Raw genomic sequence first — 17,852 nt, 5'->3', positions numbered from 1 at the left:
ACAATGAAAATATATAGCATTTTTTCTGTCAGAGCATTTATCAACACTTGGCAACCCTGCACTAACTTGACATGTAAGATGATCAAAATGGATTATGTAATCTTTCCCATTCATTTCTATTGATTTTAGTTATGATAAAATTCATCAGTGTGCCTGGGAACACTCAGGCTGAAAAGCTCTGGTTGACCAAGTGTGGGGGGAGGGAAGGTGGAGGAAAGAAAAAAAAAAAAAAAGAATTCAACAGAGTTGTAACGGGATGAATATAATTTTAGAACAGGATTGCACAAATACAGAAGTCGTGCCCTAAAGGCTCCAGCAACAGATTAATACAAATAATTCTGGCAGTCTCATAAAATTACATTTGTCTATGCAGAGATTCACTTTTGAGATGAAAATTACAAAATTCCAAGCCAGAAGAATTAATGGGTAAGTGCCATTTAAAAAAAAAAAAAAAAAGTTGCTGGAAATATTTTCAAACTTTTTTTAAACTTCAACAGTAATCAAAGTTATTTCTCTGACTGTAAGTAACATCAAAATGCCAGCAACTGGACCATTTTAATCAGTTTTATTGATTCGTGCTTTCAGTTCTTATTCAGTTAAAAACAAGGCACATTAAATACATCTTCTTATTGCTCTATAAATGCATGCAGCTCATTCTGTATATCAAAAGTAATAAATAATGGCGATAAAACACCAAGACAGTTATAAAAATGACAATCCAGCCTCAAACACAGTATTTAACAGTCCCATCTAGAACAATAACCCAACACATACACGAAAGGGCCACATTTAAAGGCATGCAGTGCACGTATCCACTCCAGCACCGGCTTGTACTTGAGTCTTTAAAAACACAGTAGGGCTTTTTTATTCCCTGAAAACGGTGGATATAATGCAAAACAGTGCAAGTTAGAGCGTCACTGACTTTAATGTTATTACATTCATCGGCCAAAAAATCTTTACCAATACATAAAAAAGGAAGTAAGATCGGTGATCATCCTTACAGTATGTTTAGTCAAAGTCACAATGAAATTTGTGTTGTTGTACAAGACACAAAGCCACATACTTTGGAAAAGACAAAACGAAGCTAGAAACTAAAGCAGAATAGGGAGCATGCATTTAATAGTAGAAATCCTAAAGTTGCACTTGGTATAAATTGATTGAAAGCAAGAATCTTGCAAACAGCGTGAGGGCTATGAGGCAGACAGCCTTGGCTTAACAAATAATCCAGCATGGTCACTATTGTTAGGACTGTGGTATGGGGCTATTTAAAGGAGAATCCATCTCTTCCCCACAGATGGGGGTTCCTTCACCTGAATTCCCTTAAAGGCTCTTGAAACAAATCCCTTGATGATAAAGACAATCTCTGCACCCCCCACCCCCACCCCCACAGAATCACCTAGTATCCCATACATACAAAAAGAAAAGAAAAATTCCCTTGTCTTTAGAATAGGTTTTGAAGGGGCTAATCCCTCCATTTCCTTTCCCCTTTTCTAAAATCAGGTACAGAAGCTGTACAGGTTTAATTAAGAACTCACACAAAAATGTGGGGGTGCTTTATTCACAGTAAAGACTTGGAACCAGCTCACTTCCAAGACGAGTCTCTGGGATTGGTGAAGGAGCGTATGTTTTAGAATTAGCAGATTTTCAGCAAAAGCAGAGACACTCAAAGGAAGCAAAGTGCGCTTTTCTTTGTCCTTAAAGGAACTTACTCCGAGCAAAGCGTGCACAAACCAGCCTGTTGTACACACACAGTTCTGCACAGGCCAGTCAGCCTATTAAGCCGGTCCCTACTGTAATGGGTTCAGGGTTCAGAGAGGGCACAAGTTCTCGCTATCTTGATCTAACTAGAAAGAGAGAAAGAGAGAGAGCACAAATGTACTGTATTGTGGTACGTCATCCGTGGTGCTTTAAAGGACAGCATTTTTATCAAGGGTCACCAAGTTCTAAACAGTGGAACTTATTGTCTTGATTAAAAAACAAAAACAAAAAAAAAAAACAAAAAAAAACACTAAATTACAAAGCCACATGCTTCTAATGTTTTTTTTGTTTTTGTTTTTGTTTTTTTTTTAAAGGCAGTGTAAAATGCTCCCACGTTGAAAGAAAAATGTTCACAGTGATACCTGGGAGCATCCTTGGCTCTGTTTTAGGTTTTCCTTATGGAAGTGGCAAGTCTGAACTTCATTTTAAAAAAAACAAATGAGTATTTTGAAGTGGGATGGGGGCTTAGGTTGAGTGAACGTCCAGTGTTAACATTATGACCTCCAGGCTCATACCCCACTTGAATGAGGCAGAAAGGTACATTACAATGGTCACATAAATAGAAATAACAGCACAAAGTGTTTTATGTATCAGTTTAAAAAAAAAAAAAAACAACCTAAGATCTCAAGTCTGTGCAATTAAAGCCTGCCATTAAATATAGAGTTCTATCTCCTATTACATACACAACCTGATCTTAGAAAATAAAAAGACAGGTAGTTAACCTCACAGAAGGAAGCACAGTGGGTAAAAATTCAGATCATTGGTTAAAATGCTAGTGAAGTGTTGCAAAAGCATCATACCACATTGGCCCTTTAAATTCAATGCATTATTTGTTAAATTCAATGCAGATTTATTTTTGTGTGTGTGGGGTGGGGGGTGCAGGAGGGGTCTGTGTGTGGGTATGAGTTGTGCGTGGTTTTATTTCTTTTCTTTTTCTCTGTGGTTGAGAAATTTTCCATAAAGGAGAAAGGCTTTAAGCAACTCAAATGACCTTGAGTACTGAAGCATTGTGCCTTTTTACAAATAATTATAATTAAAGTTAACTAAAGGTTACTTCGATCCTCTTTTACTCTCCATTTGAAATTACTCCCCCAAAATGATGCAATAAACTAAGCCAAATAGGCCATGTTTGACAACAGCACATGCTCCACAGTTTAGGATTTGGGGATTGAAAATCGTGCTATCGTGTGTGGATATACACACACAGATTTTAAATCTTTAACTTTATTACTGCTGTAAGGATTTGAGAAGTTTAGTCTCATCCCATTACATCCAACTTGCCACTTAAATGCTGGTTTTAAAATATGAAAAGCAAGAATCTTCCTGGCAACTATAATAGTCAAAGAAAAACCAGCAGTGACTGGAGGAAAAAAAAAAAAATGAATTGCTGAGACGAAACTATCAGTGTAATCCAGCAAATGTCAATGCTATCCTTATCGTACACCTGTGATTCTGGAAGCGTTCAGAGTTTCTCTTTGAGACTCGCTCCTGTAACCAGATCTAAACTTTGTCTTCCCTCTCCAGTTTTGCCAATCATACCCTGGATATGAAACTACACAATATTGTTTGGATTGGGAAGAAGGATCTGAGCGGTCTCCAGAAATGCTATCATTTCCATAGGTCACTCCCTGCTCAATTTCTGTTAGGAGCAAATCCTACCTACAGTCTTAACGTCCAGAGCTTTGTGCACGTCACGAAATTTTTCCAGCTTCTATTCAATTTTGGCCAAAATGCTCTGTCCTTAAGACTGACCCAGAATAAATGAAGAGACAAACAAAAAGGGGGTATGTCCAGTCTAACAGGTTACAAAATGGATGCAAAACATTAAATCGGTGAGAAACAAGATAAAATACGCTGTTCAGAAGCTAGACTGAATGGCGAAGACAAATCAACGCCCTGAAGCTTTGGAATGTTCCCCAGTGTTAACAAAGGCAGCTACCCATGGCCACTATTTTGGAGTGGTCTAAATCATCTCTGGTTGTTACAGGATGATTTGTTGTTCCTTTGTCTGTTGGCTGTGGATGTACTGCCCAGACTCACAATCCTCCACAGCTTCGGTCCACTGGAATGGGGACTCTTCTGTCGAGGTTCTCTTCTGCAGTTTTCATCAGGATCGCGAGCCGGCTTCCGGACACCCTTCCTTTCTGAATAGCACTCATCAGCTTCAAGAGAAAATAGGCAACAGGGTCAGAAGGCAGGCGTGCTTCCCCCCTTCTTCACCGCATTTTAATGGTTACCTCTGCAGCAGCTCCATCAAAAACCCATAGCGGGTGTTACAGCTCCAATAAGAAGAATACAATCTTTGAACATCTCAAAAGGCAGGAAAGGGGCAGATGTTTCAGGGCTGTGAAAACTATACCTATCTAGCCAATCAACCTGCTTTTAAAATGCAAATCAAATGCATCACTTTTTGCCCCTTTCATGTGCTCAGGGCACATATTTTTTTGGAGCCACTCAAATATTGGATCTGTAATTTCATTTAAAAATCTTAAAAAGGAATCTCAGGGATTGAACAAAGACAAATCATGACCTATATTTAACTACTCTTTTTTAGTGTTACTGTACTTGACAACTTCAAGTCCCTTAAATCCAAATTCCTTAAAGACTTTTTAAAGTAATTTACATTTAAGTCCTTGAAATGGACCCAGAAATCTACCTTAAGAATTAAAAGCACTCCACAGCCCAGATTTTAGTTAATTCATTTTTATCCAATGGATAAAATCAGAATTAGTCTTGAAATTACATGCAGTCAGCGGGCAGAGGCCTTTAATCTGGAAGGCACTTTGCAATTATGAGCAAGGGGATTTTTTTTCTTTCTTTCTCAAGTTGATGTGGTTTTAACTATTTGCTTTTCTTGATCTCACTTTCCCAATCTTTTGTATTTATTTATTTGGAAAAGAACTCAGCCATTCACCAGGAAAAATTCTCAAAATATTTTTAGGGTTATACTCTTGAGCCTACAGAGATACATTTCTTAAAAATGACTCTGAATAAGAGTCAGAGGCATCTGCCAAAGGGCTGGATCAGAATTTCATGACCTTATTAAAAGCTGTTTCACAAGCCACTGCTTATTAGAGATGGACTCCTACATGCAGGGCGTCCTTAGAGCCCAAACCTAAAAATAAAGTCATGTAACCATGCAACATCTGTAGTGATCGTTCCATGATGATTACTGAAAACACAGATCTATATTCAAATAGGTGTTTCATGGGATAAACATGGGCTCTTTATGTTCGGAAAAGAAAAATAATTTATTTTAAAAAAACACACTGAAAACATACTTTACGTCTGACAAATGGTGTAACATAAAGAATGCTGACATCTAAAGACAGAACAATTTACTGTTTATTGTTTTGTCTATGGTTCCATGAAGACCATCTAAGTTTATCGGAGCTAACAAAACTGATAGAGCTAGAGTTTTTTTTCTTGATTCATAAACAGAATATGATGTACCAACCTTTAAAAATTCAGTTTTCTTTAAACATTACAAGTATTTTGAAACCATATTATGAGGGGAAAAAACAACAACAACATTCAGGTGTGAATATATTTCATGAGAAATATGGTCAGCATTTTTTAAGTTGAAAATTACACTGTGTATTTGTACTTAGTAGAAGCATGAATAGTCTCTTTCATTTAGAAGTGGACAAGAAATAATTATTTAAAAACTCTACAAGGAAATCTGCAGATGGTTTAAATTATTTTCCATGTGTTTAATTCTATTGCACTCAAGAAAATTACTTAAAACCCAAGCCACATAGCATATCCATAAAATTAGACTCTTATTGTTTCTAAAACTCCAGATCTTTCAACCCTAAATGCTATTGTTTATTTACAACACGCATGAAATGAAGCATAAGCTATTTCTTTGAAGAAAAGTTTTCTAAAATTCTGAGACAAACAATAAAATATTCTTGAGAAAAAACTAGACCAAAAAAAAAAAAAAAATGTATTCAATGGTTTCTAATTCCCCAGCATATATTTTAAACTCCATTTCAAATGTGCACTTAAATAGTAAGCTAAAGAACTAAACATTCTTTTTTGTAATGCTGGACACAACCTGTGAAAATTTTCTGCATTTAGATTCAACAATGCTCTTATCTGCAGCTCATCTCCAGAGAGACAATTACCATTTCCTTTGCCTTGATATTGTTTGTTTAACTTGACACAGTGAAGAAAGGGCTGACATTGACCAAAATCCCCAGCATTAATTTATTTCATGTTCAGCATTCATCATTGCCAGGGTACAAGCAAGACCTGGCATTCATTTGAAATACCTGCCCCGAGAAGCACTGTGGAAAAAACCCGACCACTTGGAAACCAGTGCATTCTTCATATGAACAGAGTCCTATGCACAGATACAAATAATGTAGGGGTTTATTAAATTTCCTTCTTTTAAGGAACTTTTAAGGAATGATGCATAGCCTTCAGTTGGAAGTTAGAATAACAGAATTTGCTTTCTTCACGAATACGATTAAACAATTGAGACTTGGGGAAGTGGAACAATGGAAATAGAAATGCTTGAATTATGGGGTCTTGACCCCAAAAATACAAGTTTCCTTTCTTTTGCTTTTCAGGTTCTTCATTATGTAGGAATATAATAATTACATTGCAGGGTCTCTAGTAAATATCCTCAAATCAATACAACCAGAATTTTTTTTTTTAACATCTTTAAAAAAATTACTTTCCACATTAGAAATACGGTGTGTGCCTCTTTTGAAGCAGGTGAGAAATGGTCTGGCAGTGGTAGTCCATGGCATATTTTTCTAAAAGGCATACTTCTTATTCAGCCCTTTAAACCAGGATTAACTTGTTCATCGAAATTGCCCAATACAACAGAACGTCTTAGAAGAAGAAAACAAAACAAAACAAAACAAAGAAAAAAACAAGAAAGAAAGAAAGAGAAAAGAACATGCTCCAGGCAGAGCCTGATCCTTGAGCGCAGACCCAGGCAAACTTTGCTGGCTTCAAGCATTCTTTTTTCAGAATGACGTGACAACCGTGTGGACTTAAGAATCCATCCTGAGGGGGCGCCTGGGTGGCTCAGTGGGTTAGAGCCTCTGCCTTTGGCTCAGGTCATGATCCCAGGGTCCTGGGATGGAGCCCTGCATCAGGCTCTCTGCTTGGCAGGGAGCCTGCTTCCCCCTCTCTCTGTCTCTGCCTGCCTCTCTGCCTACTTGTGATCTCTGCCTGTCAAATAAATAAAATCTTAAAAAAAAATAAAATAAAAAAAAAGAATCCATTCTCGAACAGCCATTTACAACCAAAAGATAAAAACCAAACACACGTTTCCCCTCACCACAGCTCACCTGCAAAAACTCATTGAGTTCCACCTGTCCATTTTTGTTCAAGTCTACTTCATTCAGAATTTCATGTAGTGTATTCTCATCCATTTGGACGTTGATACTCTAAATGAAAGGAAAGCACAAAATAAGGAGGTTTAATTAAAAATGATGCATGGCCTTTTATTAAAGCTACCAACCTTTCAAAAATTACAGGAGAAAATTACTCATAGAAAGCATCAGAGGCAGAAAAAATGATCTAATCGAGTTTTTATGTTTTTTTTTTACTAACAAAGACATTGAGCTAAAAAAATCTTACCTCTAATACACGCTGAACATCAACAATGGTAATAAAGCCCTTTTGGTCTGCATCAAACTTATGAAATCTCTTCTTGTACCTGGAACACAACATTGAACATTGGAAAAACATACCTATGTAGGTCAAGTCAAAACAGAGAAATATGGAAACTTGTTAGAAGTACCTGTCGATGTCGGAAGGCCGGAGGCTAATTTCAGAGTGATCTGTTAACTGTTCTGATCGAGATTTATAGCCCATTTCATAATACAGAAACTTCCTGGCTGTTTCAAGTTCCTCCTAAAACACAAGCATACACAAAGTTCAAAGATTTATGGAACGAATTATTGATTTTTTTTCCTTTCTTACTTTTCTGACCAGCACAATTTTTTATTTCTTCCAGTTTCACCGAAGTATAATTTATATTCAATAAAATGCACCTATTTTAGATACGCAGTTTGATGTATACTCTACCACGATCAAGATATAGGACATTTCTATTACCCGAAGAAGCTTCCTCTGGCCCTTTTTCTTTTTCAGTTGATCTGCTAGGCTCAAGCCATCACTGATCTGCTTTCTGTCTCTAGAGTGTTTTTGCCTTTTCTCGAGTTTCACATAAAAGGGCCCCTATAGTACATAGTGTTTTCTGTCTGACCGCTTTCACACAGCATGATGATTTTGAGACTCATTCATGTTGTTGAGTGTTTTAATATTTGTTTCTTTTTCCTGAGGAATATTCTCACCCAGTATCATCTAGCCAAATCTAGAGAACCCAATCCTTGTGGTTTAGTGACAAATAAAGCAATTAAAGGTGACAAACAGCCACTGTGATGTAGAAGCAAAGAAACTGACAGACATCATTGGATCAGCTACCCTGAAGCTTTGTCACAAGGATGCTGAGAGTTGGGTGGGAGTGACAGAGTCAGGAGAAGAAACAAGTTCTCCGAACAGTTACTCTGGCACTTTCCACTGTCCCCAGTCCCAGCAGATAGTAACTATTGTTGAGAACACTGTCTTGGTTTTTCACAGCACTCTCCTGCTGGCTTACAGCTTACAAAAACCATCTTTTTCTTTCCTTTCTCTTTTTGGAATTTTGTACTACATTTGCCCACCTTCTGTCTTCTGGTTCTGTTCTTATTTGCCACAATATTTTAAAGCTCAACGGTAGTTAAATAATCCCATCTGCAAATTCTCTGAGTACCCAGAGATATCATTTTTCTGGGCTGGCATATAAACTCGTTTAGAGCAGCCTCCTATTTGAATATCTATTTCCTCTTACCAATATTTATTTTGCTCTTTTCACACTGAATACTGTTCTCCTTGACAAAAAAAAAAGAAGGAAAGAAATTTGGTTTTAGACTCTGAGTTGAACTGTTCTCTCTTTTCTCCAGCATTCAAGAATATGGTGCCACTCATTTTAAGCAATGATCTAGGTTAAGCCTTGCGTGAATTCTTTTCGATTTTTAAAATTTATTTTTGGGGGCACCTGGGTGGCTCAGTGGGTTAAAGCCTCTGCCTTCAGCTCAAGTCATGATCTCAGGGTCCTGGGATCGAGCCCTGCATTGGGCTCTCTGCTCCTCGGGGAGCCTGCTTCCTCTCTCTCTCTCTCTCTGCCTGCCTCTCTGCCTCCTTGTGATCTCTGCCTGTCAAATAAATAAATAAAATCTTTAAAAGAGAAAAGTTTTTAAAAAATAAATAAATAAAATAAAATTTATTTTTGGTGTCCTTAGCATTTTTTCCCCTGACACTGTTAGGGGAAACTCCTGACACGGTTCTATTCCGACATTCGCATTAGTCCAGGAACCCTTTCATTGCGGAGCACCTGTCTTCCATCTATTTTAAATATGGTGTTTATCAGCTGGCTTTGTTCTGAATCACAGTCCCGTTTCTTCACTTGCTGCCCCCTTTTCCTTCTCATAAGAATCAATTTTGAAAAAATTTCTTTTTGTGAGGCCCTCTCAATTGACTTAAGTGGTCTTCTCTTTAAAGTCTCTCAAGGAAATGTATGTATATATGAAAGTATAAAATCCACCTCACTAAACAAGATGGCAGCATTTCCCAACATTCATCTTGAGTAGTGCTCGTCTCCCTCCCTCCAGCCCTTCCAAAGAGTGAGAGGTGGGTCCATCTCTGAATAAGTTCCCTTTTGGAAACAGACAATGCACACGGGCATTTGAAAGCACCAAATCATCTGTGCTAAAGAAAAAAAAAATGGTTTCCTTTGTTGAACTCAGAGTTTCCCAAATTCTTCTGTCCATGCAGTCATCTTTTGGTTTACACCTTGCAGAGCACAATTTGGCAATGTCCCATTCTCTAAATGTCCACCAACTCCACTATCAACCCCCAGTTCCCTTAGACAATGTGTTCTTCCCTTATCAGTTCTTCCGACGTTGGATTCGATCTCTCAAGTAGCTGTTCTCTAAATCTTTCTCTCAATTTTGAAAACTGACATGCATTTCTGAGGTATATACTGGTTGTAACCACTCAATTAGATTTCAAGATCCTTGAAACTATGAGCTAGTTATTATTCCCCTAAAATATTTGGTATAATGCTCAGTATACAAGTCACTCATTAAGTATTGACTGGGAAAAACAACCACAATTCATCTACAGAGAGTTATTTATCACCTTGTTCTGCTTTCACTTTTGCAGGTTAAATAATCCCAATGCTTTTAACCTTTTCTCAGAAGTCCAGCTTTCTAACCTTTAATTCTTTTTTTTTCCTTCTCCTTTGTTCTCTCTAGACTGTCCACAGGTCTCATTAATACTCCTACAGCTCAGATACTAGCTAATAACTTGAGGTCATTTATTTCTCTTACTTTGTTGAGGGGGGAAGGGAGAATATTCTGAGCACACGAATCTACTCATAAAACTTGAACTGAATGACGTTAAATCTAGTTTCCTCAGGAGGGCCAAACACAGCCAGTTTACAGAATTTTCTTCCTCCTTCCTACCTCCTACAGCCTGAATTCCTGGCACCAGCTATCTTCCTGCATATTCAAATCTTTCCAACCATAATTTTTACAGGAACACATTATCTCCAATCTTTCTATATGGTAAAAAAAAAAAAAAAAATGATTGGCATTAGTAAAGGCACAAGTTTCATTCTTGGGTTGTCTTTGTAGGCAGCTTTAGTCCATCAAATCGAAATCGACACTGGAAGAGCTACATCCAGTCCTGCCAATGCGGGGGCAACAGGGCAAAGTGGGGAAAGCTCAGGCCCTAAAATCAGAATACCTGGCTTCAGCCCCTGTTCCACAATTTACTAGCTGTATGAACTCCGACTGGATGTACTCACTGAGCCTGTGTTCTCACCTATAAAAAGGGGGTAAAGGCTAACCAAAGGTTAACCTTGTGGTCAGGTGAAGGACCTCTTCAGCCAGTGACTCCTGCCATCAGTACACTACAAACATTGCACTAAAGTTAGGAGAAATTTAAAAATGCAGGGTCATGGTTTCAGTCCCGAAGACCCTGAATTTGATAGTCTAAAGCCAAGCCTCAAAAATCTGTTTGCTTTCCCTATATTTCAGGTGATTCTGATATGTAACCACCTTTGGGAATCTATACCAGAATGAGAATGTTTTAAGGACAGGATCTATGCTCAGGCCTTCCTTACACCTTCCATATAGGACACAGATGCTCAGTTATGTTCATTCACTCATTGACAGTTACTTATTGAGGGCCTACCATGATGGGCATGAGGTTACAGAAACAAAGCAGATCATGTCGTCTCCTTTGGAAAGCTCATTTCCTGGATGAGAGGCAGATAACAAATAAACAAACAACGGAATACATGGTATATCCAATAGGAATAGATGCCAAAGAGAAAAATAAGGTAGGGAGAGGGACAGGAAGTGAAGGGCTAGGCCATGAGGGTACCCAGGAAAGAACATTCCAGGCAGAGGGATCAGCAGGGCTTAAATAAGGAAGAGCAACTCAGCTTGTGGGGAATGAATGAATGGGAAGTCCACGGGGATCAGAAAGGTGGTGGCCAGATCCTGGAGACCTTGTAAACAAACCGCTGTCATGACTTTGGCTTCGAGTAAACCAGAGGGTGTTTCAGCAAAAGTAATTGTTCATGATCAGTCCTCATCCTACTAGTTGACCAGCATCATTTGATACAGTAGATTACTTTTCTTTTCTCGAAATATTTTCTTCCTTTCCTTCTGGGACACAACTCCTTCTTCAGTCTTTTCACCCTTTCTCCAACCTCACTAGCTATCACTTTCCCTTGCTCGGGGCGTCTTCCTTATCTACCCCACTTCCGAACTCTGGAGGGCTCCAGGACTGTGTCGGAACAACTTGCTGTTATCTCACTGCACAAACTCCCTATATGATCTCGTCCAGCCGGATGGCTTAAATACCAACAGAAATTTATATCTTTCGTTCAGACCTCCCCTCTGAACTTCATTTGGACTGACATATCCAAAGATCCGGGTTTATGTTTTCATAGAATCGCTAAGTTGTTAAAGGAAGAATACTGCCCTGTGGGAGGGAAGCTTTTATAATAAACGGTGGAAGAAATGCTGGTAGCTGAAAGCAGATGACAGCAGCTGACTGTGTTAAGAAGGGGTTGAATTCAATTGACGATAAATATGATACAGTTTGTGGATGGATTCAGATCAGGTATGATACTGAGATTTAGGTCTAAGGAACTAAAAGATGGAGTAGCTATTTTTGACATGGAGAGGTCAGTAGTAGTAGTAGTCGTGAGTGCTGGTGGTGGTAGTGAATGGGGAGAGAGAGGAGGAGATCCAAAAGAGACGGTGCCATGGATTGAACTGCCCCCCTCCCCCAAATCCATATGTTGAAGCCCTAACCCCAATGTGATGGTATTCAGAGATGGGGCTTTGGCGAGGTTTAGATAGATGAGTCTTGAGAATGGGATCCCTCTTCCTCCCTCTCTCTCCTCCATGAGAGGACACAACAAGATGGCAGCTCTCTGAGAGTCAGCAGGAGCACTCTTACCAGAAACCAACCATGCTGGCACTCTGATCTCAGACTTCTAGCCTCCCGAATTGAGAGAAAGGAATGCCTGTTGTTAAGTCTAGGTAAGCGTAACCCTAGACTGCAGTATTCTGTAATAGCAGCCTGACTAGATGAAGACAGAGAGGATTCCAGAAAGGAGTTCAAGAAGGAGGGAGGAATCAACTGTGTCAATGCCACGAAATGCGTGAGTAATGGAGGACCGAGAACTGACAAGTATATTGAGCAACATGGAAGCCAGCGGTGAGTGTGATCAGAGCTAGTCTCAGAAAGTGGTAAAAACAAGCTTCAGTGGAACCGGTTTAAGAAAGACTGGGCAGGGGGTAGGAATGGAACCAAGGAGCACAGAAAGCATTTTTTCCTATAAATACACAAAAATGTCTCTGCATATTATAACAATTTGGTTTAATTAAAAATCATGACAATCTTCTGTTTATTACAACAAGCCCAGGGCTGTACATGTGGGCATCTGAGCATCACTGTTTTTCTTTTTTTTTTAATTTGGATATAAATATAAAATTCCAAATGACACAAATCAATAAGCATTTAGTGGTCAGGCAATAAAACCGCTATTTCCTACCAAGGGCAAATTTGCACAAGTGTGAATTTCACCATGGAAATTTAGAATACATTCTAAAAATGTTTTCAATGAAAACCAGAAAAGTTTCTACCCACAATCATTATTATCCTACTTTTTCAGGAATTATGACCACAAATTGAAGAGTATTTTTCTAAAAGGGATTTTCCAGAAACAAACAACACATTTTGAAACCAGAATATCTTTCCAGTTGGGATCCTAAGACCTAGCAATACTAAACACACTCCCCACATGCAGAAACTGGCAAGAAATCAAAAGTTCCCACTGAAAACTATACTAGCCTCTACTAACAGACAAAGATGTGACATGTCTTGTGGTTTTAAAGGAACTGTGGTTTCAAAGACTTCTATATAATACCTCTTTTTTGTAATCATCCCAATTCAGTTCTCTGCCCATCAGTTCAACGATCCTGGGGAGGGCTTCCTCTGCCGCCTGGACATTTAAGAATGCCAGGCGAGTGCGCCGTGAAATCATATCCACTGCTGTACAGGCATACTCCTTAATCCCATATTTCACCTGAGTTGAAATTAAAGCAAAATTATCAGTGTGGGCTTTATCTTTAAAAGAAGAAATAAAATTTCACTTAAAAATAATTCACACTCAGGGGAAAGTGACATTGCTCTTTATATACCCTGATCCTCTAAGAGGCATGACACAAATAAGGACATCATACAAGCTCCCCATCCACCTGCTGAAGGAGGTTTGTAAACTGGGACAAAATGGAAAAAAGCTGACGCCTTCTTCCTGAACTGACCCTGGCACAAACATGCAAACTGCATTGCTTCCCATTTACCACCCACAGTACTTACTTACCTCTTTGCTTATACATCATATGGATGTTAATTTACATAGCCATGTAGGCAAAGAACAAGTATTAAAACTTATAGTTTCAGGGCACCTGGGTGGCTCAGTGGGTTAAAGCCTCTGCCTTCGGCTCAGGTCAGGATCCCAGGGTCCTGGGATCGAGCCCCACATCAGGCTCTCTGCTCAACAGGGAGCCTGCTTCCTCCTCTCTCTGCCTGCCTCTCTGCCTACTTGTGATCTCTGTCTGTCAAATAAATAAATAAATAATCTTAAAAAAAAAAAGTATGGTTTCATCTCTTTAGGCTGTCCAGAGTTTTCTGTCTATGAGTATCAAGAGGACAGAAGGCTTGTGGTTAACCAACAAACAAATGCTCACTGGACCCTCGTCCTTTAAAGTACAATGAATCATAAATAAATATAAAGCCTGGTCTCTGGTTTCACAAAATGTAGAAACTCGATGAGAAATAAAGCTTCAGTCCTTGGGAAGTTAAGTGCAAACCAAGGTATGTCAACAGCCAGCGAGTGAGTATAAACTCGAGGAGTTACAAATTTACAAAAGAGGCAAACAACTGTGAAGTCACAAGACTTGGGGTAGCTCTGCAGAAGAGGAAGAAATACATCCTTTCTATTAAGATCATTTCCACTGTCCATATCACTTCAGATTTAACCTGTAAGTTTATAAATGAAGGGATCTGGGCAGGGCAGACATTTTCCTGAAGGCTTTGGCTGGCAAATGGGCATTAATTTTTCAGTAGGTGACCAACATCTCATGGCAGACAAGAGATTCCCACGTAACCACTCACATACCTCTGCTTCAATGTATGGAAATTCTGACACAAGACGCACGCCAACGATGGGCCACCTTTTTCCAGTTACGCTTGCCATCTTGGCCACCTCAAAAGCCTTGTCACCATAGGTAGCGGCGAGATGCTGTGCCACCTAGGGAAACCAGACAGCATTAGGCAGGTACTTTGAAGAGCAATACCTTCTAGGCATGAAGCAAAAAAAAAAAAAAAAAAGTACACGCTTATCCTGTCAGTTCTTCACGGCCCGTAACTAGTAGTTCCAGGAGGGTATTAGATTTTGATTTTGTGGGAGGAAACCACTTGGGCTCTGAGTGCTTAGGCCAGCACTAACTCTGCCACACATGTATCACTGTATCAGTGACTGATGAAGCTTCGGCTTGACTCTGCCCCCAATGTCACTTCTGAAGAACAGCCTTCCGTACACTTGAGACAGAAAGAATGTGGGATGATGCTCTGTCTGCGGAGAACAAACCAAACCCACCCCAGACTTTAAAATAGAAACTAGCGTGTGCCTTGCTTTTTAGGCAACCGAAGAAAAGTATGATCAGCTTTTTTCCTTAGTTCACTTCCACAGCACGCAGACAGAAAAGAACCCGGCAAAAGGAAATTCTAAATCAGGGAGGCCTCCTGGTTGCCAATTCTGTTTGTGGCAGTAGTGAGATGAGGTGGAGAAAAAGATGATTCACACTCACCTCACTTTCAAGCCCATAATCCTGGACAAGCCTAATGTACAGCGTGGGGCTCCAATCTTTGCCCCCTTGAAGGAAAAGCCCAACTGTTCTGCTTGGTCCTGCTTTAAAATTGTGAGCTTTGATAGCAGCATTTATGGTATCTTCTGCCATAGATCGATACGTTGTCCACTTTCCACCTACAAATAATTTGATAAATAATTCATTAGGTTACCACCCCCTATTTTTCTTATAATGACCCATTTGCTAACTGATTCATAACAAAATTCACCTGTTGTTTATAACAAATACAGCAAAGCGATGTGTAAGACCTTACTCAGAATCATCAAAAAAAATTCTCTGTTCATTAGCATCAAGAGAGATTCTGGTGTGACACTTTGACTCAGGGTCCTATCTAAAACACACCCAAAACACAAGGTAATATGCCATACCTGCTATAGTGATGAGGCCACTCTCACTGATGTCCACGACATGATTTCGGGAAATGGACTGAGTATCTGCAGACTTGGGATCTGTCACAAGGGGACGGATACCACTCCACGCTGCCAGGACGTCCCCTCTTCTCACTGGCAAGAATCAATGGGAAGGCTTAAGAGGATGCCTTCAAGATATTTCAACAAAACTCTGAGATAGTTAATAAACAGGAGACAATTCAGTAAAAGGAGCACATGAATATGGGCTTTGAAAGAGAGAAGGAACCCTTAAATATAACAACTAAGTGAGTCGATAAGTACAACAAAAACTCAAAGAATTACTTTTTTACAAGATAATCTGAACCAAAAAAAAAAAAAAAGCAAATAACCTGAACATCACTGACATTGATTCCTACCAAAAGAGGAAACAAAAAAAACACGTTAGCAATCCTCAGCTGGAAGGATCTAGAATAGCTGAAAGAAACAACGACAGCACAAAGACAAACCTCGAGATTTGTGGACTTGTTACATTTCCTCCCAGAATATACCTACCTCTCTCTTCTCAGGAAAGACAAAGATCCTTACTAAACAAACAAGCCTGTAACAGGGTATCTTCTTCCCTCATCAATGCTACCATTTTACTGAGCACTTATATTAGGCCTAGGCTTGTCAAAGCACTGGATTTACACATTTCATCTCATTTAATCTTACAGAGACCCACAGCATCAGTCATTATTATTCTCACCATAAAAAAGAGAAGGGGGGAAAAAAAAAGCCTGAAAAAGTTTAACCATTTAGCCCAAAGCAAACATCTTACAGATGCTAGAAGAGCATAAGAACCCAGTTCTTCCTTATAATAAAGTTCATATTCTTACTCACTAATGTACTGTCTTTCAACTCTTGACAATCTGTTCTCCTCCCCTTATCCCATTATCCTTGTAACTGGCTCAAAAATAGGTATACCGGCTCCTCCCAGTTTAGGCGCACCATATTTCTGTTACAGTGTATGAAAGGTCTTTGAATATTCAACATCCCATGAAATTTCTCTTATACTCTGTCAGAATACAATTACCTTGTTTTACCAAGAATTGATAGACTTTAAATAGAATTGGACACTGTTGCATAGCACCCATTACTGGCCTAAAAATGGCTAAGGAGAGTAGCCTAGTTGTGGCTCTGGTGTACCATGAGTGGCAAGGGCAATACCCAAGGGCAGAGTTTTCAGAATCTACTCTTCCTTATCCAGATCAGGTATAGGAATGGCTTAGCTCTTTTCTTCTCCATTCTTCACATCAAGGAGCTGATCACATGTACCAACCCAAGACTTGCCAAATGATGTAGATGATTAGAAGGTGAATGCTTCCCTGGTCCTGCTGCATTTACTCTCACAGACCAGTTAATTTAACCTTGGATAATGGAACAGTAAGTCCAGGTTTGCTCTGACCATGACTTGGGATCAGGTGCTTACCTCCTTCATCTTATTCCCAGCCATGACCTTCACTGATGAAAAGGTCACTGTCTTTAAAACATCAAAACGATGGGAAAATTGGATATCCCCGTGCAGAGGGATAAGCTCAAAGTAGATCAAAGACCTACACATAAAAGCTCAAACTATAGAACATTTAGGGAAAACAATAGGAAAATCTACATGACATTGGGTTTGACAATGATTTCTCGTATATGATACCAAAGGCATAGGCTAATAAAGAAAAAAAAGATAAAACGGACTTCTCAAAATTAAAAATTTCTGTGCATTCAGAGACATTATCAACAGAATGAAAAAGCAACCCATATAGCAGGAAAAAATATTTGTAAATTATATCTCTGACAAGAAGTTAGTATCCAGAATATGTAAGAACTCTTAAAACTCAATAACTAAAAAAAAAAAAAAAACTGACTGAAAAAAATGGACAAAGACTTTTAAAAGATATTTCTCCAGAAAAGATATACAAATGGCCAATAAGCACATAAAATATTGCTCAATATCACTAACAGTTAGAAAAATGCAAATGAAAAACCCAATGAGATACACCTTCATATCCATTAGGATGACTATTACAAAAAACTTAAAAAAAAAAAACAACACAGAGAAAAACAAACTTTGGTGAGGATGTGGAGAAATTGGGATAGCCTTATGCACTAATGATGGGAAAGTAGTATGATGTGACCACTATGGGTAAGTGTATGGCAGTTCCTCAAAAATTCAACATAGAATGACTAT

General features: G+C 38.9%; 1 protein-coding gene across 2 annotated transcripts in view; it reads right to left on the bottom strand.

The window, feature by feature from the left end:
- Positions 1–2,352: 2,352 nt before the first annotated feature.
- The window catches only part of LOC111145161 (glycerol-3-phosphate dehydrogenase 2), a 140,098-nt gene continuing 124,598 nt past the window's right edge, over positions 2,353–17,852 (bottom strand). For both annotated transcript variants that reach the window (XM_022499864.1, XM_022499873.1), the window contains exons 10-17: positions 15,650–15,784; positions 15,222–15,397; positions 14,531–14,662; positions 13,277–13,435; positions 7,523–7,635; positions 7,360–7,438; positions 7,068–7,166; positions 2,353–3,920 (exon numbers count right to left, since the gene is read on the bottom strand). In XM_022499864.1, coding sequence (XP_022355572.1) covers positions 3,795–3,920; positions 7,068–7,166; positions 7,360–7,438; positions 7,523–7,635; positions 13,277–13,435; positions 14,531–14,662; positions 15,222–15,397; positions 15,650–15,784 — 1,019 coding nt within the window. In that variant the 3' untranslated portion in view covers positions 2,353–3,794. The remainder of the gene's footprint in view (positions 3,921–7,067; positions 7,167–7,359; positions 7,439–7,522; positions 7,636–13,276; positions 13,436–14,530; positions 14,663–15,221; positions 15,398–15,649; positions 15,785–17,852) is intronic.

Source organism: Enhydra lutris, unplaced genomic scaffold (genome assembly GCF_002288905.1).
Source record: "Enhydra lutris kenyoni isolate GAN:26980312 unplaced genomic scaffold, ASM228890v2 scaffoldscaffold1, whole genome shotgun sequence".
Taxonomy (NCBI): Eukaryota; Metazoa; Chordata; class Mammalia; order Carnivora; family Mustelidae; genus Enhydra; species Enhydra lutris.
This window is presented reverse-complemented; position numbering and strand designations above follow the sequence as displayed.